Source organism: Anopheles bellator, chromosome 2 (genome assembly GCF_943735745.2).
Source record: "Anopheles bellator chromosome 2, idAnoBellAS_SP24_06.2, whole genome shotgun sequence".
Lineage (NCBI taxonomy): Eukaryota > Metazoa > Arthropoda > Insecta > Diptera > Culicidae > Anopheles > Anopheles bellator.
The window spans coordinates 32,598,122-32,623,044 of NC_071286.1; the positions used below are offsets into that span (position 1 = coordinate 32,598,122).

The 24,923-nt window shown below is 47.3% G+C and overlaps 5 protein-coding genes across 5 annotated transcripts; 4 read left to right on the forward strand and 1 right to left on the reverse strand.

Moving 5' to 3' along the window:
- Window positions 1-304: 304 nt before the first annotated feature.
- LOC131207396 (dedicator of cytokinesis protein 1) lies at window positions 305-12,134 on the forward strand. Its single transcript, XM_058200008.1, has 10 exons — window positions 305-2,550; window positions 2,609-3,137; window positions 5,244-5,357; window positions 5,841-7,724; window positions 7,800-8,305; window positions 8,402-8,509; window positions 8,717-8,824; window positions 10,089-10,164; window positions 10,232-10,441; window positions 10,509-12,134. The coding sequence occupies exons 1-10, from the start codon at window positions 305-307 to the stop codon at window positions 11,106-11,108; spliced, it is 6,381 nt and encodes a 2,126-aa protein (XP_058055991.1). The 3' UTR covers window positions 11,109-12,134.
- Window positions 12,135-12,146: 12 nt separating this feature from the next.
- LOC131211589 (cellular tumor antigen p53-like) lies at window positions 12,147-14,363 on the reverse strand. The gene is made up of 3 exons (XM_058205125.1): window positions 14,037-14,363; window positions 13,926-13,974; window positions 12,147-13,860 (listed from the first exon to the last, which is right to left on the reverse strand). Exons 1-3 carry the CDS (start codon window positions 14,054-14,056, stop codon window positions 12,784-12,786), a joined length of 1,146 nt encoding a protein of 381 aa, XP_058061108.1. The 5' UTR covers window positions 14,057-14,363; the 3' UTR covers window positions 12,147-12,783.
- A 94-nt stretch (window positions 14,364-14,457) lies between these two features.
- Window positions 14,458-15,448, forward strand: LOC131207397 (uncharacterized). Its single transcript, XM_058200009.1, has 4 exons — window positions 14,458-14,534; window positions 15,023-15,059; window positions 15,119-15,237; window positions 15,325-15,448. Exons 1-4 carry the CDS (start codon window positions 14,458-14,460, stop codon window positions 15,446-15,448), a joined length of 357 nt encoding a protein of 118 aa, XP_058055992.1.
- Window positions 15,449-17,650: 2,202 nt separating this feature from the next.
- LOC131210574 (serine protease snake-like) lies at window positions 17,651-19,959 on the forward strand. The gene is made up of 4 exons (XM_058203843.1): window positions 17,651-17,838; window positions 18,567-18,770; window positions 18,842-19,115; window positions 19,170-19,959. Exons 1-4 carry the CDS (start codon window positions 17,754-17,756, stop codon window positions 19,753-19,755), a joined length of 1,149 nt encoding a protein of 382 aa, XP_058059826.1. The 5' UTR covers window positions 17,651-17,753; the 3' UTR covers window positions 19,756-19,959.
- Window positions 19,960-21,410: 1,451 nt separating this feature from the next.
- Window positions 21,411-23,918, forward strand: LOC131210573 (serine protease snake-like). The gene is made up of 4 exons (XM_058203842.1): window positions 21,411-21,662; window positions 22,409-22,609; window positions 22,677-23,195; window positions 23,308-23,918. Exons 1-4 carry the CDS (start codon window positions 21,575-21,577, stop codon window positions 23,631-23,633), a joined length of 1,134 nt encoding a protein of 377 aa, XP_058059825.1. The 5' UTR covers window positions 21,411-21,574; the 3' UTR covers window positions 23,634-23,918.
- Window positions 23,919-24,923: the final 1,005 nt, after the last annotated feature.

Sequence of the window (24,923 nt, forward strand, 5' to 3'; positions counted from 1 at the left end):
GTTTTTTCTCTGCCTGATTCACACACTGGCGGCCCCCTCGGGGAAATGCAGTCGGTCGGATGGTGGTGTCCGATTGAAAAGTTCCTGCATGTATGTACTTTGCAACATTGCCGGAATCGGATTAGCCTACATCTACTGTGTACTCGGTGCGTCCCGGATGGAATCAGGCACGTTAATTCTCGGGTGTATGTTTTCTACAATAAGCACCGAAGGTCAGGCGGGACCTAATTCCACCGGGTCGGGTCTCACCGCTTGGCGCTAATCTCGCCGGAGCGCCGTCCCGGTCCCGAGGGGCACCGTTACGATGATACTGATCAGTTTGGTTTGTTTCTCGTTTCCGTCAACAGCGAAAGCGAATTACAATGCCCCGGGCAAGGAGCACCACATCGATCTGGACGTCGGCGATACGGTGGTGATCGAACAGGAGTCCTGCCAGTGGTACTACGGTCAGAACAGCAGCTCCGGCGTGTCCGGCGTGTTCCCGAAGGCGTACGTCCATTCGGTCGAGAGCAGAACCTCTCGCGATGGCGAACTGGTCATCCAGCGCAGCGAGATCGTCGAGGAAATCACGACGGTGCTGAGAGAGTGGCAGTACCACTACCGGAGTCTGTACCTTTCGACGGATCGCTGCTTCAAGCAGCTACAGAGCAAAATGCTGGAGTTGATCCGGTTGCGCTCGCAGCTACTGTCCGGCAATCTGCCGGTGGACGAGATGAAAAACATTAAACTGAAGGCGACCAGTGAGATCGATACGGGCAACAAAATCCTCCAGCTGGACATGATCGTGCGCGACGAGGGCGGCAGCATACTGGACATCGAGCGCACGTCCACGACGCAGCTGTACGAGCACCACCTGAACGCAGTGGACCGTATCAAGCGGGCCAGCACGGCCAACAGCAAGAACCGCAATCTGGACATCGTTAACCGCCACTCGCACAACCTGCTGCTGTCGGTGCACAACTTTGTGTGCCGGCTGAGCGAGGATACGGAGATTATGTTCACACTGTACGATGGCGACGAGATGCGGGCCATCACCGAGAACTTCGTGGTCCGGTGGAGCCGCCAGGGGATGGCGGCAGATCTGGACCAGTTCAACAACATCAAGGTGCTGTTTACCGATCTTTCCGGCAACGATCTGAGCCGGAACCGCATCTTTCTCGTGGCGTACGTCGTGCGGATCGGCGCGATGGACGGCAAGGATACGGACGTGAGGCGCAGCAGCATGGCCAACTCGTCCGGGTCGGGGAGCTACAAGATAAACCGAAGTCACCTCACCGCACAGATGAGTACCCCGGGGTCACCGGGCGCGGCCGGGGGTAGTACAACCGGTGGCGCTACTGCGAGTAGCACGTCCTCTTCGTCCTGCGCTTTCGACCACCTCATGCGCCGACCGTTCGGTGTCGCGACGCTGGATCTCAAGCCGATCATCAAACGCTCGGAAGATTTCAAAAGTGACACCCAGCTCAAGATGCCATTCATCGCGTGCGAAAAGGAGCCGCTGGAGACGACGCTCCGGAAGCTGATTACCAATAAGGACCTGGGGGAGAAGAGCGATGCGGCCATCTGGATCAGTGTCGATATTCTGTACGGTGACATTAAGCAGGTGCGTGACGAGTATCCGCACCTGGTGTTGGGAAATGTGGCGTTCGCCCGCAAAATGGGGTTCCCGGAGGTGATCTTTCCGGGGGACGTGCGCAACGACCTCTACCTGACGCTCGTGTCGGGCGAGTTTTCCAAGGGCTCGAAGAGCAGTGACAAAAACATCGAAGTGACGGCGTACGTGTGCAATAAGGCGGGTGTGGCGATACCGGGCGTTATCAGCTACGGTGGCGGTGGTGGTGCACTCAACGAGTACAAATCCGTCATCTACTACCACGAGGATCGGCCAAAGTGGGGCGAAACGTTCAAGATTGACGTGCCGATCGAGGAGTTCAAGCAGTGCCATCTGAAGTTCACCTTCCGGCACCGCAGCTCGAACGAGGCGAAGGATCGGACGGAGAAACCGTTCGGTCTGTCGTTCGTGCGCCTGATGAACGACGACGGTACGACGCTGCAGCACCGGCGCCACACGCTGCTGGTGTACAAGATCGATCACAAAAAGTTTGACGACGAGTCGCAGTACAATTACCTGAACTTGCCATCGCTGGCCGATGAGCTACCGAACGGTAGCAGTAAACCGGCGATCCAGGGTTTCAGTTTGGCCTCCAAGGATAGTTTCACCATCGAGACGAACCTGTGCAGCACGAAGCTTACGCAGAACGTCGACATCCTGGGGCTGCTGAACTGGTCGTCGCGCAAAGAAAAGATGGAGGAATCGTTGCACGCCCTGATGAAGGTACGCTGCGAGGAGGTGGTCAAGTTCCTGCAGGACATTCTGGACGCGCTGTTCAACATACTCGTCTCGAACGACGATCCCACGAAGTACGACAAGCTGGTGTTCGAGTGTTTGCTGCGGCTGATCGAAATAGTGTACGATCTCAAGTATCAGCACTTCCAGTCGGTGCTGGACCTGTACATCAACGAAAGCTTCTCCGCCACCCTGGCTTACGAGTAAGTACAGAGCAAAACGTTGCCGGTCCAGCTCTAACATTACTTTTCCCCCGCGCAGAAAACTTATCAACGTGGTCCAGACCGACATTCGGAATGCGATCAACAACATCTCGAAGGATCGTACCGTGTCCAACATCTACACGGTGAACGCGAACGACGAGAAGCTGTACCGCACGACCAAGTATCTGCAGTACATCATGAAGTTCATCATCCGGTCTCGGATGCTGTTTGCCGATCTGAACCAGGACCGGGATCGGGAGCTGTTCGAGGCGAGCCTCGAAGAGCTGCTCGAATCGTTTAGCGAGCTGATCAAGTATCAGAACGATTTGCTCAAATCGCAGGGCGCGCTGCTGAAGTACCTGCACATCATTGCGTCCGACCTGATGCAGGTTTACGATCCACTGAAGCTGGGGAAGAAGATTGTCGACATCATCACGAACGTACCGGCCGGGCGGTTGAATCAGTCGAAGATGACCTGCATCAAGGATGTAGTCGATTCGAAGCTGTTCAAGCTGCCCCAGTGCCGCGCCATCCTGCTACCCGTGTTCTGCCAGCAGATCAAGGACAAGCTGGAAAGCAAGGAAGAGGTGAGTGGTGGGGAGGGGAAAATGTGCGCCACGAAACTGGAAAATGTCGCATTTTTTCACTCTTTGATGCTTTTGTTTTGTTTGCATGAGCTATGTTTTGTGCGTCTCTCTCTCTCTGCGTGTCCCTTTCTATGTGTTATGTGTGCTGCTGTCCGTCCACTTCGACGGACACTTTTCTCTGTGCCTCCGTTTCTTTCTCTCACACACTCGCTCACTCTCTCTCTCTCACTGTCTTTCTCTCTGTGTGCTGTCCGTTTGCCTGTGTTTTGCCTGTTTTGTTGATTGTTGTTTGCCGCACCCATCACGATACACACCCACCGACACCGGTGTTCACCATTACTTCATCGCTCCGCTAAGTGAAGTAGGTACTACACTATGCCCCGCTAGCAGCCCCTGTGTACGGTGGGGAACCGACTCGGTCGTGTTACTATCACTGCAAATCGAAGCATGAGACCTTTACTGTCACCATCAGCCCACTTTCACGCGAGCCCTTGCCTGCAGACGATTGAAGTCCTCGGAAGGGTTCGTTCTGGGTATGGATATTTTTCCAATTGAAAATATTCACAACACAGAGGTCGAATCTAGGCCCTCACAATCACCAATTTACGGACCCCCAGTAGAACTGGTTGTACATCATTCATCAGCCATCATTCCATTGTGCACCAGTGCAAAACGATGCACCGCACCTTCAACACACGAACATCATTTTCCCCACAGCCTTTGCCCTCCTTTAACGATCCTTTCGCTCCTTTCATTACTGTCTGTTGTCTCATTTATTTCTTATCATTTGTTTGATAAAACAAAAACTCATCCCTTCAATTCATATCTTCCCATTCACTTCCCACTTAATCACATCCATATATGCATTAGCCACGAACATGTATTCAAATCAGACTGCAAGATTCTGCATACGTCAAGTTGAAGTTCAAAATGTAGATTTTGTCTAAACACAAACGTCTCTTTGCTGTCACGGTGAAGGAGTAGGATTCGTACGTGTTAACACCATGACCCACAGTAATTATCGTCCACATTCTCTGTAACTTCATTGTACATGATCAATCATTAAAGCATAAAACTCCCATCGGTACTGAGGGTAACTGTCATTTTGTAGTTCTAGTTGATCTCAATAATCCTGCTGAGTTTAACAATTGTATTTTCTTTTTCTCTTTTACCTTTATTCCGACCCAAAAACATCCTCCCCCGGCCAAACCCGTCCTTCCACATCCAAACCTCGCCGCGTTCCTCATTGACTTGTGCAATTTCGAACACACAAAAAAACAAACAAAATAATGGAAAAAACACACAAAACCACTAAACAAACAAACATCAAAAACCGACACTATCCATCGACAACCAACCCACCCGTCCATCTGGTGACTGGATCTCCCACATCCGACACACGATCGCAATGATGTTGTATCGAAAATGTTGCTTCCCGTTAAAAATGTGAACACATGTGGATTGTACCGAAAAAAATGTGGTGCAATGCCCACCGACCGCGCACGGATTTATATCCGTTCGTCTGATTCGTCATGTGCGTCAATTTGTGTTTTTGCACCCATTACGACGTGCACATCCTTTTTGCTTCCGACCTCCATTTTCTATTCCTCGACCTTTTTTGATACCTTCTTTTTTGCTATCTTGTTGTTCCGTTTTAAACTATTTTTTCTACGTCGATTTTTCAATATTACTATATTGTGATGTGATTGTCAATTATTGTTTCGCGACTTTCTCTGCGCACTCGTCGCGATGTTTCTCCTTTCTATTGTTCCTTTTTTTTGTGCCATCGTACATTGGCCGGCAATATGGGCGTACGGTTTTGTTGAATCACTTATGACCATAACGTTTGTTTCGGTTGGTTGCGAACGGGAAACGATCAATCATATAAAAAAACAATATATTTTCGATACAAAAACACAACAAACAAAAACGAACCAATCACAACCACACTTGTACACACTGGTTCTGCACCATCTGTCGGATCACTACACACAACCCGGGGGGGGGTACACGATGGTGTGTGGTGTGTAACCGTGTTAATGATGGTGGTGACGTTGATGATGGTGAAACTTACGTGATGGTGGGTAACGATGCGCTAAACCACAGGGTGACTTTATGTGCGACATACGGCAGCAGGAGAAAAATCTTATCAAAGCGGCCAAAGTGCTCGGGGAAAGCAAATCCCAGCTTCACACGCGCGAAACCACAGCCAAAACAAAGGTACTCTACAGCTTTTATGATTATTGTTTATTCTTCAACCGCCTTATCTTTTTAGCTACTCCCCGCCAGACTAGGAAACATACCTATTGACCACCATGTGCTTGCGAATGGCAGTTAGTTAACCGGTCAAAATCTAAACGCAGTGTTTCCTTCTTTCGCGGCCTAATGCTTCCTCCAATGTTACTACACACTCGCAGTGAATAATAAGTTGTTTGCCTTTCGCCAGCGGTTTTGCGTGCCCTTTTGCCGTCTTTATTCGAGTTTGGAAATAATTTAAACTTTTCCCACAAGAGTGTTGTGTTTGAGCAGCGAGAGTGCCACCTTGCTTTTGATCAATCTGACCTGTTTGGAGTACGATAGAGGCGAAGCTCACAATAACAAATCAAATGAATCTAATGAACAATTTTGCAGCGAAATTACGAACCATTATAATAAAACCCCTTTTGCTCTATTTGTTTCCAACAACGCGCCGGATGGGACCAGGTGGCCGAGTGCGTAAATATTATGAACAATATGCTGGAGCTGCTGTTCCAAAGCGTGGAAGACATCGGACCGATCGATGGGGACATACGCGACATAATGCTGATTTTGCTGCGAACGGTCATCCAGAGCTCGATCGCGATGGATCGAAGCAACCCGCTGGTCGGAAACCTGGTGGCCATTATGCTGGGCATTTTTCGGAGCATGAACACGGCCCACTACCAGTGCTACGTGCGCAGCTTCCTGACCAGCTACGATCTGCTGGACTTTCTCACCGAGATACTGCTGGTGTTCCAGGAGCTCGTCTCGAAGCCCGTCTTCCCGGTCGACTGGCTGGACATGATCATGCACCAGAACACCGTGATACTGGAGAGCTTGCGGCACTTTGCCGCCATCATAATGGAGCAGTTTTTCAGCCCGTTCGAGAAGCAGGTGTGGTCGAACTACTTCCAGTGCTCCATAACGTTCCTTACGCAGCCGGCCCTGCAGCTGAACATGTTTAGCAAAACGAAGCAGTCGGTGATCCGCAGTAACTACCGGGACATCCGGCGGGAGACGGTGTTCGAGATCCGGAAGATGTGGTTCAATCTGGGCGAACACAAGATCATGTTCGTGCCGCGTCTCGTTGGGCCGATTCTCGAGATGAGCCTCATCCCGGAGGAGGATCTGCGGAGGGCCACCATACCGATATTCTTCGACATGATGCAGTGCGAGTACTACAGCTCGCGGTACGCCACGGAGAGCTACGGCGACACGAAGCGCAACACGGCCCACATCAAGGGTAATTTCAACGACTTCGAGAAGGAAATTATCGAAAAGCTCGACCACTACATCGAGGGCGGCTACGGTGACGCCGAGTACAAAGATCTGTTCTACGAGATTATGCACGAATCGTGCAGCAATCACAGCACGCTACAAACGTACGGTGTCCAGTGTGTGCAGATACTGACCCGCCTGATGGAGAAGCTGCTCGAGTACCGGTGTCTGATACACGACGAAAGCAAAGAGAATCGCATGGCGTGCACGGTGAGTCTGCTGCAGTTCTACTCGGACGTGAACCGCAAGGAGATGTACATCCGGTACGTGGACAAACTGTACGAGCTGCACATGGAGTTTGACAACTTCACCGAAGCGGCGTACACGCTAAAGCTGCACAGCAATGAGCTGTACTGGGATGATACACCGTTGTCGCTGTTACTGAAATCAAAGCGCCACTACCTCTTCTCGACGCACCGCACGCTCAAGGAGCAGCTGTACCGGAGCATGATCAAACTGTTCGACCAGGGCAAGATGTGGGAGTGTGCGATTGAGCTGTGCAAGGAGTTGGCACAACAGTACGAGAACGAAGTGTACGACTATCTGAGCTTGGGCGAGTTGTACAAGCGTATGTCACAGTTTTACGAAAACATCCTGCGCACGACACGCTACGAGTCGATCTACTACCGGGTGACGTTCTTCGGGCTCGGTTTTCCCGAATTCTTGCGCAACAAAGCGTTCGTGTACCGCGGGAACGAATACGAGGACGCCGGTTCATTCAACATGCGCATCCTTAGCCAGCACCCGCGGGCCGAACTGCTGACGACGCTAACGCCTGGGCCCGAGGTGCAGCAGTGCGAGGGACAGTTTGTGCAGATTGTCAAGGTGGACCCGCTCAGCAAGGACGTTCGATTCGGGAATAAAAACACACAGACCATCGCCTCCAATATAGTCAAATTTTATAAATCAAACAATGTGAGTGAGTTTCAGTTTTCAAGACCGATCCGTGACAGTAGCGCGGGTGCCGATGACATCGCCAGTACATCGTACGAACGGACGATCATGCGTACAACGGACCCACTGCCCGGTATTCTACGCTGGTTCCCGGTGAAGTGCTGCGAAACGGTTACGGTAGGGAAACCGTTGGTTGATCGACTGGTCTGACGTGATGTTCATTTCATATTTTTGTTTTGCCCCACTTTGCAGATAACACCACTTGAAATGGCGATCGAAACGATGGACACGAAAAATCGGGCAATCCGCGACCTTGTGCTCGAGCATCAGAGCGATCCGCGTATTCCTGTCCATTCGCTCAGTGCCATCATCAAGGGCGTAGTCGATGCAGCGATCAACGGTGGCATTCCTATCTACGAGGAAGCATTCCTCACACCGCTCTACCTGGAGCGACATCCGAGCGACGATCATCTGGTGGCACGGTTGAAGGATCTAATCGCCTCCCAGATACCACTGCTAGAAGTGGCGCTGCTATTGCATAAGATGAAAACTCCGGCCAGTTTGCTGCCGTTGCACGATCAGCTGGAAAAGTGTTTCGCCACGATACAGGCCAACGTGGAAGCGAAGTACGGCAAGCGGGTTACGGACATAAAAATCGAGCGCGATGCAGAAGTAACGCTCCGTAGGCACATTTCGGCCGTGCCGCAGATCAGCATGGACTCTAGTCGCTTGTCGGAGGCCAGTGTCGGGTCGTCTGAGTAAGTAGCATTAGTCAAACGTTCAAACCCTTCGTTGGGTTCTGCTGGGTACCTTTTACTCATCCGGTTTTCCTTTCCATCGTTTGTGCACTGTAGCAGTGGAAGCTCGAAGAACCAGAACAGTCGTCCAACGACGACCAGCTCGGGAGGATTCAAAAACACCTTCGCCAATCTGGCCAACTTTAACACGGTCAATCTAGCGAGGTAAGCGAGGCCGGAACCACTGATTCTCGCTCGTTTCCGAGATGACTAACACCTGCGCCATGATCAACACTGAAAAAATGTTTCCTTTCCCTTCCTTTCATTGCGTTTTTGCTCGTCGTCGACCCATCGGCATGAAATCGTTGAACGAAAACTGTGTCGTGTTAAAAATCGTGATTGGCCCACAAAATTCAAACGTCTTTCACTCAGTGACTTATTCGAGTTTGATCGAATAAGTTTGTCCAGCTTCACGGCCAACGGAACGGGTGGTAAAATCATTTCCAACCTTTCGAACAAGATTGGCTCCAAGCTCAGGCAGTGCGTATGATTAGTTTTTAATATGTTTTCAATCTGGTTTTTTGTGTCCGTACACTCACATGACACGGAGAGAGGAACTCTCTCATTACAGTAGCACACACGCGAACATATTTATCTAGAACGCTTTTGTAACAACACATCGGAATTTTGTGTTGCGTTTGTTTTAGCTAAGTTCGCGAATCAAGTTTCTCGCATTGTGGTTTGCTTAATATTTTTCGTTTTTGTTTTTTCTCAAACAATGCCCTCGTGCCATCCGAAGATCGCTGATAGTACTTTCTGGTGATATTTAGGGACGCGGAAGGGTTTGGATGCACCCTTGTTCAGAGGTGGCCAACTTACTGCTCCTAGCAGTTACTACGCTTTATGTAGAAGCACTTTAAGAATTGTGCCACTGCGGTAGCAATTGAAACAAAACAGACACAGTATTCTCGGAGTGCGCCAAATTTCATCCGTAATTTTCATCGCTTCAACATAATATCTGGTGCTGTTCAGTGCGGCTGAAATTGATAACGAAGGACAATGCCACTCAGCGGCTGGTGTAGAGCGTATGATTCGCTGTGAGTCTGAGTGTTAACGTTTTACGTGTTTTGTGCCTTCCTCTCGGTATCATTCCAAAGAAACAGACCTTCGGCGGAGTGGAAACCTGCAAAACTCGAGTTTGACATCCGAGCGTAGCCTTTCTAATATTGACTGTACATTCTCTATGTTTGCTTTCCACAATCCGTTTGAGAAACAATCGTCTCGTGGGTTTGAACCTCAAACTACAGGAGTGTTCCTAGTGCCGCACACTTTCCTGCTCCATAGTTGCTCTAACTATCGTTTGCAAATAATAACAATTTGTCTCCGTTTTTCTCCCACTATTTCTATTTCTTTTTCGCTCTTTCTCTTCTCCTTTCGATGGTCGCCCCTTAGACTCGATCTATCGTCACACATTCTTCATACGAATGGGAAAATTATGTCGCAGCATATTTTTTCTTTCCTCCAACATTAGACTATTCGTTTCATTTTCCGCCTTAGCGTCACTTTCGTCACTTTCGTTCTCTGCTTTTTCTGCTTTTTCCTCGAATCTCTATCGGGTTTAGTTTAGATGTGGCTGTTCGGGAGACTATTACTTTCCTTCGTTTTCATTGCATCATTTCCCCGGCTTGTCTGTATAGAAAGAGTGCATTTTTTGTTGTTTTTTAGTTTTCCTGTTAGAAGTTGATTTCATTTCATTTTATATTATTTTTTTCATTTTTATTTACGTCTCCCACGTTGACATCAGAACATCTCTTGGCACGTCGCCCGGATCGAAGGCGAAAAAGGATAAAACTCTTACGAAGCGCCGATCGAGTCGAAAGGTAAGGGTGTGCGAAGATACGAAATGGGGCCCTTATGATGATGAATAAAAATGGTTTTCTTTTCCAGATGGATCGTGAGTCACTCAGTTTGTCGGTTTCCAACAGTCAATTCTACACCAGCCCGATATCGACCACAAGCGAGCACAGTTCCAGCGTTATGTCCTCCGACAGGGATAGCGGTGGGGCAATTAGTCTTCTCTCAACCGGCACCGTTACGGTATCCTCTACGGCGACAACACCAACCAACTCGTTGCATGTATTCGAACTAACCGAAGAGGTACGCATCCTTGGAAAGTGGCCGAGCTTGTTTCTTATTTGTTTCTTTATGCTTGACCCTTCTCCAGCTACACCCAAAGAGACCGCTGCGATCGGAGGTGGAGAAAGAGAAGCGTCTCTCAAGACCACCGAGTATTGCGACACCTACGATGAGCAACAAAACGGTACCTGGATCAGGTGGTCCTACCAACGGCATAGCCAGCGGTGACACGCATTCAATCGGTTCGGCAGAAAGCAGCAGTAACCGGAACTCGATCATCACGAACGATTCAACCACGTCTGAGGAGGATGCAGTGCCGCCTCCATTGCCATTAAAAACACGCACCGACAGTGACTACACCAATCTTTCATCTAGGCCGTGCGAGCAACGGTTATCCCAACAGTCCACTAACGCAAGTCATTACATAACCTTCAAACCACTGATGACGTCACTGGACAGTGGAACGGGTCCCAGTTCGCTTTCAGCAACAACCGTTGTGGCCGTTAACGCATCGTACGATGTGGTTGAAACGCGGAACCACAACATTTTCGTGATCAACACGAGCCCGTCTGCGACCTACTCTTCTCCTTCCGCTGGCAACGGTTTAGCGGGATTAGGAGGAGTTTATGACGACCGGAAGCGACCTCCGACACCACCACCGAAACCGGCACGAAATTCTAAGGCATAGAACGGGACGTGACGGATTGGTGATTGAGGCAACGGGCCTCACCGGAGACCAAGGTTTTTGTCTGTCGTTTTAATATAATTTAAAATCGGATGTGACACTATTCGATTGACGGAACCGCACACATCAGTGGGGACAGAACAAAACTAGAAGTAGCGCTGCCTACCCAAGCACAAACCTACGTATTTATCAGATGCACGTAAAGACACTACAGAATAGAAGGGCAAAGTACAAACGCGGGTAACGATAACTTAGTCTTCTTGCAGATGTACTATTTTCTTAAAAGGTTTACGTTAAAGGTAAAGACAAAAGAAGAGTGAGAACTACGGCCTAGTGGTACAGTGTAGATGAGTACGTCGAGGTGGTACTATGAAGGGACCGGAAAACCAGAAATTGCGAATTTTATCATCAATTCAAAAGACTGCAGCAAACGATGAGGTGGGCTCCCGGAAAGGCAGCCCATACCTGTGAGCTATCTACGGGAATGATGTAGGAATTGGACAAAGAGATGCTTTTCGGAATGATATTCAGAAAAATGTTCGAAAAAAGACTAATAGCTTAGCAGTCATTTGGTCGTTCAAATTACGTTATAACACTACAGAGCACAGCGCAAAAGCCATACTTTAACTGTTGACTAGGTTTTACTATTTTTGTTTTATGTAAATTCAAACTAGCCTAAGCAAAGATGGACGAGCGGCAGGATCATTGCTGAGCAATAGAACCTCTAATGTGAGCATTATTTATCCTCAATGCTTGGTTAGGGTTCCGCTTCTTTGTAGCCATAAGATAAAAGGTTCAGTCGCTAGCACAACGTACGTGTGTGCAATTTCGGAGTAACCAAAGATAATTACGTTATTACCAGAAGCAAAATGAAAAAATATATATCAAATATATTTAAAACCTTCCTTTCGGTATTACAGTAGAAGGAGTGGTGTGTTGCAATCATACTTGGGGTCGTGGCGAATTTATTTATCGTTCGCCGCATGGACACTGGCGGACACGATCCCATTTGTGCGTTTGCCTCACAAGTTGATATGAAGAATGCAAAAAAAAACTTTATTTATAGACAAATATTGCAATCACAAGATCGCGCAACAGTTCAACAAAGAATTCAACATTCATCGATTAAACTATTTCTTCCGGGACAATTCAGATTGCTTCACATTTCGTTTCACTTCATTTTATGCGTTAGTTTTCTGTTTAACACAGGGTGATCATTGTGTAAGCTTAGTGTTAAGTTTCGTCTATTAAGATAGTAATGCAACATATTCTAGTGAATAAATTCGGAAAGTAATACGCAAATAAATGTGAAGGACTGCTTGCTTAAATTACGTATAATGCACACCTCCAGTAGAAAGGTGGTTCTTAAGGTAGCCATTGCCGTCAGTTACAAGTTGCACATTGGTCTTACCGGGTTACATTCCACATGTTTTAACTCTAGCTTCTTCTTATTAGGTACCACTGCCTACGTGTGCCACACTGATGTCACTGGCTCTTGATAGTTCTTATTTCCACTTTGTACTCTCACTGAGTTGTCAACTTTATAAAAACGCAATGGTTTGTAGCAATAATGAAATATGATCAAAATACAGTTTAAAAAAGATGAAAAGATCATTAGTACGAAAACTACTGATGAATTATTGTTTCCTCTCTCTTTGTCAGACATTGGCACAGCCTGCTATAGAATGTCGCTTTCGATGCTACATTGACTGTTGCCTATGAAATGCGACCGACTATCTTGGCGTATCCTTTCGAGGTACCCCATCAGTTGCGCCTTTTGCTCATCGCTATTTGCCCGTAGAACCGCCGCCGAAATCATTCCGATCGCGTAATCATGCACCCGCTTCGCCATTCGCATGCTGGGCATCTCCAGGCTTACCGTGCACGGCTGGATTTGGAGCCGCTCTCTTTTCGGCACGATTGATTCGGCGCTTTTGCCTCCATGTTTTCCTCGTGCGCGTTTACGTGGCCGATTGGCGGCAGTTTGGACTGTGAGGGTGTTGGACACATTGGCGTGACGTAACACCTTTTCCTCGTTCAGCATGTCCCGCCGAAAGTTGGTGCAAATTTTCACCGCAAACACTCGGCGTCCCCAAACGCAGCCGATGGGATCCTCGAGCGTGAATACGATAGCCGTTTTTCGGATCTGCTTGAAGCACGTATTTTGGCATACGAACTGCAGCGTAACCATAACGTGTTGGTTGTCCTTTTCCAGTGGAACTAACACCGCGCAGCGTTCTTCGAATAACGTCCCACCATCATGTCCAACATAACGAGACAGCTTGTCCGTGCACCGTATTACATGCATGCTTATGTCCTTGTATTTCTCGTCATCTTTCGCCCGATGATTGGGGCATCGCTGGATGGGCTCGTGGTAAGAGTCTGGTACGCTCGATAGCAACATGGCACGCACCTGCCAATCTTGTCCGATCAACTTCGGGCTCATATTGACAGCGAAAGAGCAAAAGCTATCAATTTTAACGAACAGTTTATTTGCAATGTTCGAATACACCCAGCCTGATCCTTCGGTACCGGGCAGTTCGACCGAAAAATGTACACCATTGGTAGAGAGTTCTTCCACTAACGGGTATTTACCTTTCGGGTCCTGCGAGCTCCGTAACTGAAGCATGCTATCTGGCCCGTTAAATGAATCCTGACTCAAGGGCGCAAGCGAAAAGGTATCGTCGTTAACTTGGGCAGCCAACGCTAGTGCATTGTGCTCGATGGTTTCACTGTCAAAATCTCGAAGTTGTTGCTTTTGAACGAAATAAAGATCGAAGTTAATCGAAACAATCGATTCAGATATATACGGAAACATACCGAATATCCGCTTCCGGCGAATATATCCTCCTCCGCGATCGCATCGTCGCTGCAATGACGCGTAAATTAGTTAAGACAACGTAAATCTTAATGTAATATAACAAAACTTACATTTCGCAGGAAAAAGACATTATTATCTCTACCTCCCAAGCTAATTGCCACTCAGTTTAATTTCAACAGCTGTGAACAGAATTCTATTATCACATGTCGCACGACCGGTGTGCAACATAACAAACATTTAAACATGTAAATACATGACTGAAAGCGTCACGGCTTTTTTTGGAATCTCTTTGATAGTTAACTCATTTGACGGTATACGACACTAAATCAATCACTGGAAGGCAATACTCGTTTCGGACAACACTCTTTTCGGACAATAATGCTACTTACGAAACAACGCAATTCAAAATAACTCCACAAAAATATTCCACTTCGAGAGCGTCGCCACAAAGTGTGCAACTGAAAACAGCTGGATTGTTGACATATTTTTCTGATTGACAGATAAACGGTAAACTGTTCGTTTTCGTTTGACATGTTGAAAGCTATCGTTTCCAAATTGCCCCACAGTTTTTCGAAGAAACGTTACGGCGAGTTTAAAATTCTGCACAGGTCGGATAGCGAGACGGATAGCCATTAAAAGGAATATAAGATATTTTACTTTGTTAGGTGGCGTAGTTCCCACAGGCATTCAATGTTGTTTGGTTTCGGTGTTTAAGCAAAATGTTTGTGAATAATTTGAATACCCAAGGAGCCACGAGCTTTCGTATCGTCAGCGCGCTGACGACGCGGGACGCTAAAACGGATGATTGTCGTCAGCGGCGTGACGAGACCATCCGTTGGTGGACGGTCGGGCGGACGATTGTCATTCCTCAGCTGACGAAACGCCGTTCGTCAAACGCACACACTCGCACACACACACTCACCGTTCTGGGAAAGCTTATTTTATAGCAAATTTGCACCAACCGTACAGATGGAACATGAGATAGAAAGAAACGGGGAAACGATCGTACATGTTGGTTTTCGCGCTTGCGCACTACTGTCACACATTTTACGCAGTAGGCTGCGACGGGAGTCAGTGCATAGTTCGTTTCGTGCAGTTTGTTGGTGGCGAAGATCCGTGGGGCCGTGGGCCGTGTAAAAAGTTTAAACAATTGTACTTTTGTGCACCCGATTGAAGTCTTGTTTTATTTCAGATTCGTACGTTTTCCATCAGCAATACGACAACCGGTAACAACGCCGTCAAGCGCCAGGATCAAACATCAAAACATGCATCACCGGCCACCAGTGACTGGACCCGATCTTTAAGCATTTGGTGCGCAAATATTATCAAGGAAGTGAAGAAATGAATTTCGTACGCCAGGTTGTGTATTTTGTGAAATGAGCATCCGTTTCATTGCAGGTTAGACAAGTGCTGGATGACTTCGAATTCGCAACATTGGCTGGGCGCTGCGACTGTGCGAACGAGTGTGATCCCATGGGAGGGCGACCTGCTGTTGACCGATCCGGTGTTACAAGGTGTTTAAACTGGTAGAGATCGTTCGTAGTTATGAGGACAAAAGGTACCAGGATTTCTTAGCTCGCCCCATCGCATGAGCTGGTGCTGTGATCGGCCAACTCTTGGCAGCAAAACATCCAATGCTTCAACAAGGACAACAATCTGCTAAACACCATTTTCGTCAATCATGTGCGTGAGGAAAAGGCTTTAATATTTTTGTCCATTTCTAATTGTATGGCCTTTTGTCCATTGTAGAATTTACAAAAGCCCAAAGTATCCACGGCGGAAATGTTGTTCGGTATACCGTTGCGCGATACGGGTGTGAAGCACTATGCGATGCGTGTCCGGCCGATTCACGTATCCTGCGAGAAAACAATCCTTACTTCACCGAATCGTTGAGGCAGAAACTAATCTGCGCCTATCCACTGCACCAGACGGAAATCGAGGCAGCGACCGATCTTGAGAACGGTGAACCGGTAGAGAAAGATCCACCGTAACCAGCGTCACCGCAATCCATCATGTACATGTTCTACCCAGGAGAGTTCAACTGGAAAGAGGTGTTGCATGGCGTTCTGTGTGTTCTTCAGCAGTGTCTTCTCAGTACGCAAAATCGAAGCCATCCGTTCCCTGCTCATGCTCGTTTCCTGTGCGATGCTGACCGTTCTCGGGAGCGTCATGGTGTCCCTCGGATTGTGTTTTTTCGGCCTTACCGTCAGCTTCCAGTCGAAGGGAGCCTATCCGTATCTGGTGATACTGGTCGGGCTGGAAATCGTACTCGTCATTACCAAGAGCGTCGACGTAAAGTTTCGGGTGGCGCAGGGCCTCAGCCGGGAGAGGTGGTCGATCACGAAGATGCTGACATGCTGACCAAGATTACCATCCTGACGGGCGGCCTGGCAACGTTTGTGCCGGTCATTCAGGAGTTCAGCATCTTCGCGATCGTGGGCCTCTTGTGGGACTTTGTGCTGCAGATGCGTACTAATAATGTAGTAAATGTAATGTAGCAATAATATTGTAACCCGGCGATTGTGCGTTCGTCGCCGGGTAACGAAATAATTATGTATTTTTAAAATAAATGAAAAAATATATAAATAAAATAATAATTTACTGGTCTCTTGCTTTAATAGATTTTAATATATGGAATGAGCTATAATTTATAGCAACGCGACGTTTTATAGCAATAAAAAATCAATGCTATAACCTGAGCTTTTTTGACAATCGTCCGAAACAGTGTCCGTTTCTGCTGTTTTAGGCCATCCGACGGACGGCAAAACGGACGTCCGTCGGACGTCCGTCGGATGGTAAAACGGACAGTAAAACGGACAGTAAAACGGACATAGTTGCTCCTTGGGTAACAACCACCAACCAACTTTCATTATAAAATATAAAACAAACGAATGAAACAAAACTATTCAAAACGCAACACACAAACAATGAACCACTAAAAGAGACGAAAAATGGTCCATCCTCAAAATAACTGAAATTATAATAACAACCAAATAATCTAAATAAGGGTTATTCCAATATGAAGCGCAGATGTAATATCAGGAATCATGAATCTATCTATTCGTTAACCGAAACTTCGCTAACTATTCGCTAACCAGAAAGAACAATAGACGGGTATAAGACTCCAAAATGGAGGAACAAGGTTTCGGATAATATTTGTAACGACAACTGGAAGCAACTATTTTCGATTATATTAAAACAGCATGCTTTGATTACCATTGAAAGTGGTTGATCAAAATCAGTATTTGATTTATTTATTATGTTCTTTAGACAATGAGTGTGATTAATGTACTAAAACCAACATAGTAAAAAATCATCCCGACATCTTACAGGAACGAACTATGGACCGTTTTCAAAATTAAAACTGATGACTGAACATTCCAACAATTAAACAGCACAAAAGAGCATACGAAGCCAAATTGACTATAAATCGATTTTCAACATATTTCGCGAATGGTGTCATAAGCTTGCCTCAAAATTTGAATCATGTTTTTAACGGTTCCGAAGATTTATCTTGCCTTTTTCGTTTTAATACATTCGCGCCCGCCAGACAAACATCCCATGCCGAGGCCATCGATCTGCAGATCGATCAGCTTCTCTTCGGCTGGCAGAATAAGCAGACGGTAGAGATCGGCCATTTGAAACTTGTTTGGAGTGATGAGCAATGTGTGAAGCTCGATCTCGCGAGAACGGCGCAGTTGGATTAGTGTTCGTTCAACTGGTCAGCAGAACGCTCGTTGTCGGAGATTTCCGCGATTCGCGATCTCACCTAACCCTCGCCATTGCAGTTTGTTTTGTTCCGATTGCGAGCGATACGGTAACGCAAAATGGTGTCCAGTGACTTCAATCGATTGGTAACCGCATTGTGCATAGTGTTGTGCCTCTTCGTGAATTGTAGCAACGGTTTGCAAGGTAATACATTCATGTGTAGAAGGTCACAGGACGAAATAGGACGATCGCCGCACGAAACCGAACGATCGTAGCCACAGTCCGGCTTCGTCCTGTTCGTGTAAGCTCGTGGTGTAAGCTACTAAAAATGTTAAAACATTGAATTGTACTTAGCATACCTTTCGTAGGCAGTAACAATCAAATGACGACGCTGTGCTACGACCATCCAAAGTGTATCATTAGTAGACTCAAAGATCAGAAACAGAGCTAGTAAACGCTGGGACACCAATACCTATCGCGTTCTCGGGCCAGAGCGCGAGGCAAATGTTTGATCATGTTGTTTACATTTTAAATCGTGAGAATTTTTTAACGCCAATCACTCCACCAATCAAACCTTGGAACCTCAGAGAACGTTCGCATCGCCGCTGACGACCGTGTAATTTGCTTGTACGATCGGGAGTGTGCGAAAAACTAAAATATTTAGAAACTTGTTCACCGCTGAAAGATTCTCTGCGCTTCGTCTCAGTGTGTGTTTGTGAGATTGTATGTACAACTTATGACGTCATGCAAACCGCAATAAAAAAAGCGCAATAAATTGCGAATTTAGTGCTTCTGGCTAGATACAACCGGAAAAACGAACGCACACACAAAATGTAAATTTAAAGCAAACTAATGAAATCAAAGACATATCCCCGATATGGTTCAGCACAATTGATCGTTCAATTCGATCGTTTTTTGCGAATTCTTTGCAGAGGGCGAACAGTGTGACCATCAGGGTGCGCCAGGAGTCTGCACGCCATATTCGAGATGTAAACCGAAGAACCGAATTACAGTGTGCAGCTACTCCATTCAAGAAGCAATCATATGTTGTCCGCAGTCGCAGTACGCTCCGATCGACAGGTTTGCGAAGCCTTCCACTGACATGCGAGCCGGAACAGAACGGGTTAGCGTTCGGAGTAAGTCTTTGTTTGCTTAACACTTTACCAAACCCGTAATCTTTTGGCCATATGTTTACCAACTCTTGTAGAATGCAACGAGTACAAACAGCTCACCACCAAGAGTGTGGCGATTAGTGCGCTCACGCTGAACCCGACGCTGGTGAAGATCGAGGTGTCGAAGTGCGACATGGTCGTGAAGCTGATCGTCGGCGGAAACGTAACGAAGCCGGGAGAGTTTCCGCACATGGCCGCGATCGGGTGGCGGCGTCCGGACGGTGGCTATTCGTTTGACTGCGGAGGTTCTCTGATCAGCGAGTACTACGTCCTTACGGCAGCCCACTGCTATCTGGAAGATGACGAAGGGTAAGTTGGCGTACACTCGTTCGGTGGTTATTTGACCGTTTGTTTCTAATATAGCACGCTACCGTCGATCGTACGCTTGGGCGATCAAAACCTGCTCCGCCCGGATGACGGGGCCGAGCCAGTCGACTACGAGATCCTTCGCTTCATTCTGCATCCGGAGTTCAAGTGGCGCCAGGGAAAGTACAACGACATTGCATTGGTGCAGCTACGCAATCGTGTTACCTTTACCGACTTCATCCGTCCAGCCTGCCTCTACGACTCCAATCAGCTGCCCATAAACACGGCCATCGCGACGGGTTTCGGGTTGACGGAGGATTTTGGGTTAAAGTCAAACGAACTGCGCAAGGTGTCGCTGTACATCTACGGAAACGATGTGTGTGACGCTAGCTACCGCTCAAACCGACACGTCAGGTTCGGCGTCCAGGACACGCAGATCTGCGTTGGAGATCAGGCCGGTGGCAAGGATACGTGCCAGGGTGACTCGGGTGGTCCGCTGCAGATTACGCGCGGTGAAAACCAGTGCATGTTCCACATCATCGGCGTAACGTCGTTTGGACAGGCGTGTGGCAGTGCAACGCCGGCAATCTACACCAAGGTGAGCGCGTACCTTGATTGGATCGAATCAGTGGTGTGGCCGTAGGGACAAAGTCCTGGTGCGGTGAAACTAAACTGTCGAACGTGTTACTTGTCGAATCCATCGAAAGGATGTTTGCTCACGTATTCTTAGTGGTTTAAATAAGTGACGCTCGCTGGGAATTCAGGACTGTGAATATGAGCTGTGGAATATGGGAATGGACTGTGAATTTGAGCACTGTGAAAATTGATAATAAATGACAATCGTATACTCACTCTTACTTACTCATAACATTTTCATACACCGATACTTTATGTTTTTATCTCTTTGTGTTTCTTGCTTATTTCGTATTTATTAGATGGATAAAACGTAGACAAGATCAACAACTCTTTCCAAAACGTGTTACGTCTTCCCCTCTGTTCCATTTCGACCTCCAGAGGAGTCTCCTGTTTTCAATTTCATTTTAAATATCTATTATTGTTTATTTTAAAGCCTTACGTAGCAATTCGGGGTATGATCTTAATGCTTTTATAATATTTGGTTTATGTTAGACTTTTTCATCGTTGGCGAAAACTGATTTAGTACCCGAGCTCAGCACGATTACATAAAGGATGAGCAATTCCCTACTGAAAGCGCAGTTGAGTGATCACCAGTGATCAGTGATTCAAGTTTATTTTATTTTTGTCAAATGATAAATTTGCACAGGATATGCATTCATTATTCTTACTTTCTTCTGGTTTTTGAGTAAACTTTCACCAGCCTATGCAATCCTTAAATTTACTAGTGTTTCTTCGGTAGTGGCGCACCATCAAAGGTCAAAATAAAAAAATCAACGTACGTTGTATTGATCTGTTTGATTTTTCGTTTCACCAGTTCATGTGTGTACTTAAACTATTTTCTTAATGTAAAACTTTCACTTCTACTGTTTCTAAATTTACGGTCTTTGTCGTTTCCATATGATACAAAGCCGATGTCCATGCTTATCTTTGGGGAAGTACGCGCCTTTATAATGTACCACGCATCATAGAAAAAGCTTTATCACACACGGTTTTTACTAGACATCGGTTTTAGCATTCATTGTACATTCTTCTCCAAACACTCAGCCCAATGGGGTGGTGTGAAACCGAGTACTCCGTTCGTGGGTTGCGGACTTCCCCAAAAACGCGTTAACAGTTACGAGAGCTACCGTATGTACGCGATCGTCGTGCTGATCGTTATAGCTCTGAACGAACAAAATAGAGTTTCTGGAAGTAGCACCAACCCGCAGGGTGTTCATTTGTTTAAATGTTGGGAAACTAAGAACTGTCGAGTAATTGAGATGCCGAAGAATAGTGTCCTCATCTTAGCTCCATATAGATTCAGCAGTTTTCCAAACCAAATGGCCCCCTTTCCAGAGTAACGCGGGCTTCGAAAAATTTGTGATTGTTTGATTTATTTTCTTCCACAAGCCTATTGTTACGCGATTCATTCATCCACCTTCAAAGGGTCTTCTTTTACACAGAGGTGGAGGTTTCGAATCACTTGATTTGAACACTCACTCTCTTTCCCGGTCGTCACTTCAGTTCGGGTATTCCCAACTCACGCACACCACACGGCCAGCGATAACACTGAGTGGCGATCGACGCGATCGTCGCAGAGCTGCAACTACGCGGAGATCATCAACATTCATTCATTAGAGATCCGGCCGCAGCTACGAAAAGGTGTTTTCTCGACGGGGCGACTCCGCGACGCAGAAGACGCCCGCCAGCTCGTGATCAGTTCAGCGAGAAGTTCCCCGTGTAGTCCCTGAACCGTGCCATCTTTCGTAGGACGTGGAGGACCCATGCTGGGCCAGTGCGTGAATACGAATTAACGGCAGCCATCTGAGCAGTGAAATAAGCCAAAAATGTTATCCGTCGTTAAGTTTTCAACTGGCACTTGGTTTGCCGTGGTCACCTTCGCTGTGCTGGTTGCTGGAACGAGCGCTGCGAATGGTAGGTCTGATGGGTCGTTAAAGATGTGGAAGAAGTGTTGCAGCTGTGATAAATCTTCTAAAACTGTAGAGTGCTACAATCACGATAACATTCTTATGAAGCAGCTGTCGAAAGAGCGTATGAAGGTACAAAAACGGATCTTAAGAGCGAACACTTTGTTTGGCAAGTACTGTTTACCTACTGGAATCTTCCGATGCCATTTGCATATTTTCACAACGACACGACTGTCGATACCATGTTCCGTAATTCACCGGAGTCGATATCGATGATCACGATCAATGATCTGATATCCGGCTATTACAACCGCCGAACGGTCTTAGCCTGCAAGCAGGGCAATCTTGATCGCTGTTACGTACTGTAACTTTGTGTTTTTACGGGCAGGGTTTTTGGACCCGCTCCAATCTTCTTGTCACGTCGGTCTCGGGAGTCGAACACAGGCCAGCTTCGTGACATCGATGAACGTTATTAAATACTCCACAAAAGGGCCGATCTATCTACTCACCAACGATCACCGGCGTGTTAAGGCGGTTACTCGCAGTGTACCTAATAATTAACACCTTACCGGGGAACATCCGAAAGCGCCAAACGAACATGATTGATGGATGATGAGCTCAGAGCAGGAGTGTCTAACACCAGCGTGTTAGAAACGGAACCTATGAGAGCTGTTTTGCGCTGCTGTACTTTCTGTTCTTTATGGCTATACCATAGCATTAAGTATAACGCTGAAAATATTGTTTTTTTTGCAGATGGAGATTCCTGTATGTACGGCAATGAAGCCGGCATATGCCGCGGATACAGCCTTTGTCGCCCGATACTCGAACAAACCCGTGTGGTGAAGATTTGCGGCTACACGCCCAAAGAAGCGATCGTCTGCTGCCCCACGGACTACCAGCAACGTCTGCAGCAACTCAATACCGTCAATAATAATCAACGGCGCAGCGAACAGAGTGAGTTACTCGAACCTCGAATGATTAATGAGCAAAGGATTATTAACGTCAAGATTCCCTCTTCCAGAGTGCCGTGAATACAACCGTTTGGGTGGTTTCAACCTCCTGCTTGGCACGCTGGCCGTAGGATCACCGGTGGTACAGCACCGGGAACGGCAGCGTTGCCCGTCCGACACTAATCTTATCGTCGGTGGCACCGAGGCACGCTACGGTGAATTCCCGCACATGGTACGCATCGCAATTTCGAACGATGCTGGTCAGCTGACGTTCCAGTGCGGTGGAACACTCATCAGCGAACAGTGGGTCATGACGGCGGCCCACTGCCTCGAGTCACGAAACATTGTGGTGCGCCTGGGCGAGGTGAAGCAAAACCATCCGGACTATCCCGACCCGATCGACATACGAGTGGAGGAGTACAAACGGCACCCGAAGTATAAATCGCGAACAGCATACCACGATATTGCTCTGTTGAAGTTGGCCCAAACGGTAACCTTCACACGTGCTATCCGGCCCGCGTGTCTCTACTCCTCGTCGGAAATTGATCGTGCGAAGGCGGTAGCGATAGGGTTTGGAGCCACCGCACAGGGTAAGTTCGAAATGAGGTGAAAAAGGCTGCAAATGATCGCATACTTAAAAAACTCACCTAAACGTTCTTCAAATGACAATCTAAATGTACTGACTACTCTCCATCTCAACAGGTGGTGTGTCGACGAAGGACCTGATGAAAGTGACCCTAGATCTCTTTTCAACTCCCGCCTGTGGTAGCTACTTCCTCAATCACCGCCGTATCCCGCAGGGACTGATAGACCAGCAACTGTGCGCCGGAGTTCTGGCCGGCGGCAAGGACACCTGCCAGGGAGACTCCGGCGGTCCGCTGCAGATCTTTGCGAACGATGCAACTTGCACCGCTTACATCATTGGGTTGACATCGTTCGGCAGTTGGTGCGGAGGCCAATCGCCAGGCGTTTACACGCGCATCTCGGCGTACCTCGATTGGATAGAGGAGATCGTGTGGCCGGAGTAACAGTTTGCCAAAACGTTTGAATCAAAGCATGCGACACTATAGATGCGTTTCGAAGTGACACAAAGTGCGGCTGCTGACGAGTGTTCCTAGTAAACGGTGTAGTAAACGGTGATTCGATTGCAACACCGAACAAAGAACGCACGTAAAGACGCAGCCAGTAAACCGCACGCATCCATTTTATGAATACACAGCAATTTCAAAAGTATGCACTCAGTATCTGAAGCATTAAATGTGGGTAAAAGCTAAGGAACCGGTGGCCTGCGGCGGTGCTACCGTAGGTCCTCACTATGCCACGATTGATTGCTTCGTTTTAGACAATATATATATATTTTTTTAATTTTGAGCTATGGACTGTGCCGTATTTATCAATCATATTTCTTAGCTCTACCGACATAACAACTTAACGCAAAGCATCATGGAAAACACCGGGGACATTTCCTCCATCGAGCGCCCTATTCCGGGCTTGGCAAAGGGTTACAGGAAAATACTGTGCTCCGACGTGAACGCACCCCGCCAGGATATCCCGAACGAGCTTACCAAACAGGTCCGTTTCGCGTCCCTTACGTCCCCTAGACCGAGTCGCATTGGTTCTCCTCGCAGGACATAAGAGGATGGTCCAGATCGTGGTCCAGAACGCCCAATGCGTAATGATTCAGCCGAAGTCTAGACATCATTGAAACGAACGAACCGACAGACCGCTTTAGCAAGGCCGCAGGGAGATTTGCGGATAGATGGAGTAGTTGATCCTCCTAAGATCACCCGCGTCCCAAAAAACTTCTGAAGGCACGACAAACTAGCGGAGGTTCATTTCATATAGATTCGGGAAACATGTTCAAAAAGCCCATTGTTAAACAAAATTAAAAACCAAATTTGGCGTTTGAATGGAGGAGTCAACACGCGTTACGAATGTTTCCAACAGATGTTCCACGGATACTAACAGTTGATTTTAGGAACCGGTTTAAAGATGAACCTAAAGCATCATTCCAGTGGTTGGCGTGTTGGATCTAACTTCATATCCCTTCCGCTTCGTTGGTTGTCGGTTTGTGTGGTGAGGTATACCGTACAGGTGTTACGCACGATACGCAGTTTATTTAGACAGTAGACAATCTTTATTTGCGCCGTATCGGACGTTTTTGCTCGATAAAACCATGAGGCGAACAGTAGAGCCATCACGTGCGAACAGCACCATCGCGAAGACGAGCAAGACAGGCGACCTAGTTGACGGACAGTAATCGTTGACCGGCAAAATGCGGTAAATCTTATTCAAACGTAAGTTATCAATCGCAAAAA

Bases quoted from the DNA above. Each gene is read 5' to 3' on its own strand.
- LOC131207397 (XM_058200009.1), top strand. From the start codon at position 14,458: ATGTTGAAAGCTATCGTTTCCAAATTGCCCCACAGTTTTTCGAAGAAA. The intron at 14,535-15,022 runs GTCGGATAGCGA...CGTTTCGTGCAG, and splicing joins GAGTTTAAAATTCTGCACAG to TTTGTTGGTGGCGAAGATCC. The intron at 15,238-15,324 runs GTGCGCAAATAT...GTTTCATTGCAG, and splicing joins ACCCGATCTTTAAGCATTTG to GTTAGACAAGTGCTGGATGA.
- LOC131211589 (XM_058205125.1), bottom strand. From the start codon at position 14,056: ATGTCTTTTTCCTGCGAAAT. The intron at 13,975-14,036 runs GTAAGTTTTGTT...GCGTCATTGCAG, and splicing joins ATGTCTTTTTCCTGCGAAAT to CGACGATGCGATCGCGGAGG. The intron at 13,861-13,925 runs GTATGTTTCCGT...TTCGTTCAAAAG, and splicing joins TCGCCGGAAGCGGATATTCG to CAACAACTTCGAGATTTTGA.
- LOC131210573 (XM_058203842.1), top strand. From the start codon at position 21,575: ATGTTATCCGTCGTTAAGTTTTCAACTGGCACTTGGTTTGCCGTGGTC. The intron at 21,663-22,408 runs GTAGGTCTGATG...TTTTTTTTGCAG, and splicing joins TGGAACGAGCGCTGCGAATG to ATGGAGATTCCTGTATGTAC. The intron at 23,196-23,307 runs GTAAGTTCGAAA...CCATCTCAACAG, and splicing joins GTTTGGAGCCACCGCACAGG to GTGGTGTGTCGACGAAGGAC.
- LOC131207396 (XM_058200008.1), top strand. From the start codon at position 305: ATGATACTGATCAGTTTGGTTTGTTTCTCGTTTCCGTCAACAGCGAAA. The intron at 8,510-8,716 runs GTAAGCGAGGCC...TCTTTCACTCAG, and splicing joins AACACGGTCAATCTAGCGAG to TGACTTATTCGAGTTTGATC. The intron at 10,165-10,231 runs GTAAGGGTGTGC...TTTCTTTTCCAG, and splicing joins AGCGCCGATCGAGTCGAAAG to ATGGATCGTGAGTCACTCAG.
- LOC131210574 (XM_058203843.1), top strand. From the start codon at position 17,754: ATGGTGTCCAGTGACTTCAATCGATTGGTAACCGCATTGTGCATAGTG. The intron at 17,839-18,566 runs GTAATACATTCA...AATTCTTTGCAG, and splicing joins TTGTAGCAACGGTTTGCAAG to AGGGCGAACAGTGTGACCAT. The intron at 19,116-19,169 runs GTAAGTTGGCGT...TTTCTAATATAG, and splicing joins TATCTGGAAGATGACGAAGG to CACGCTACCGTCGATCGTAC.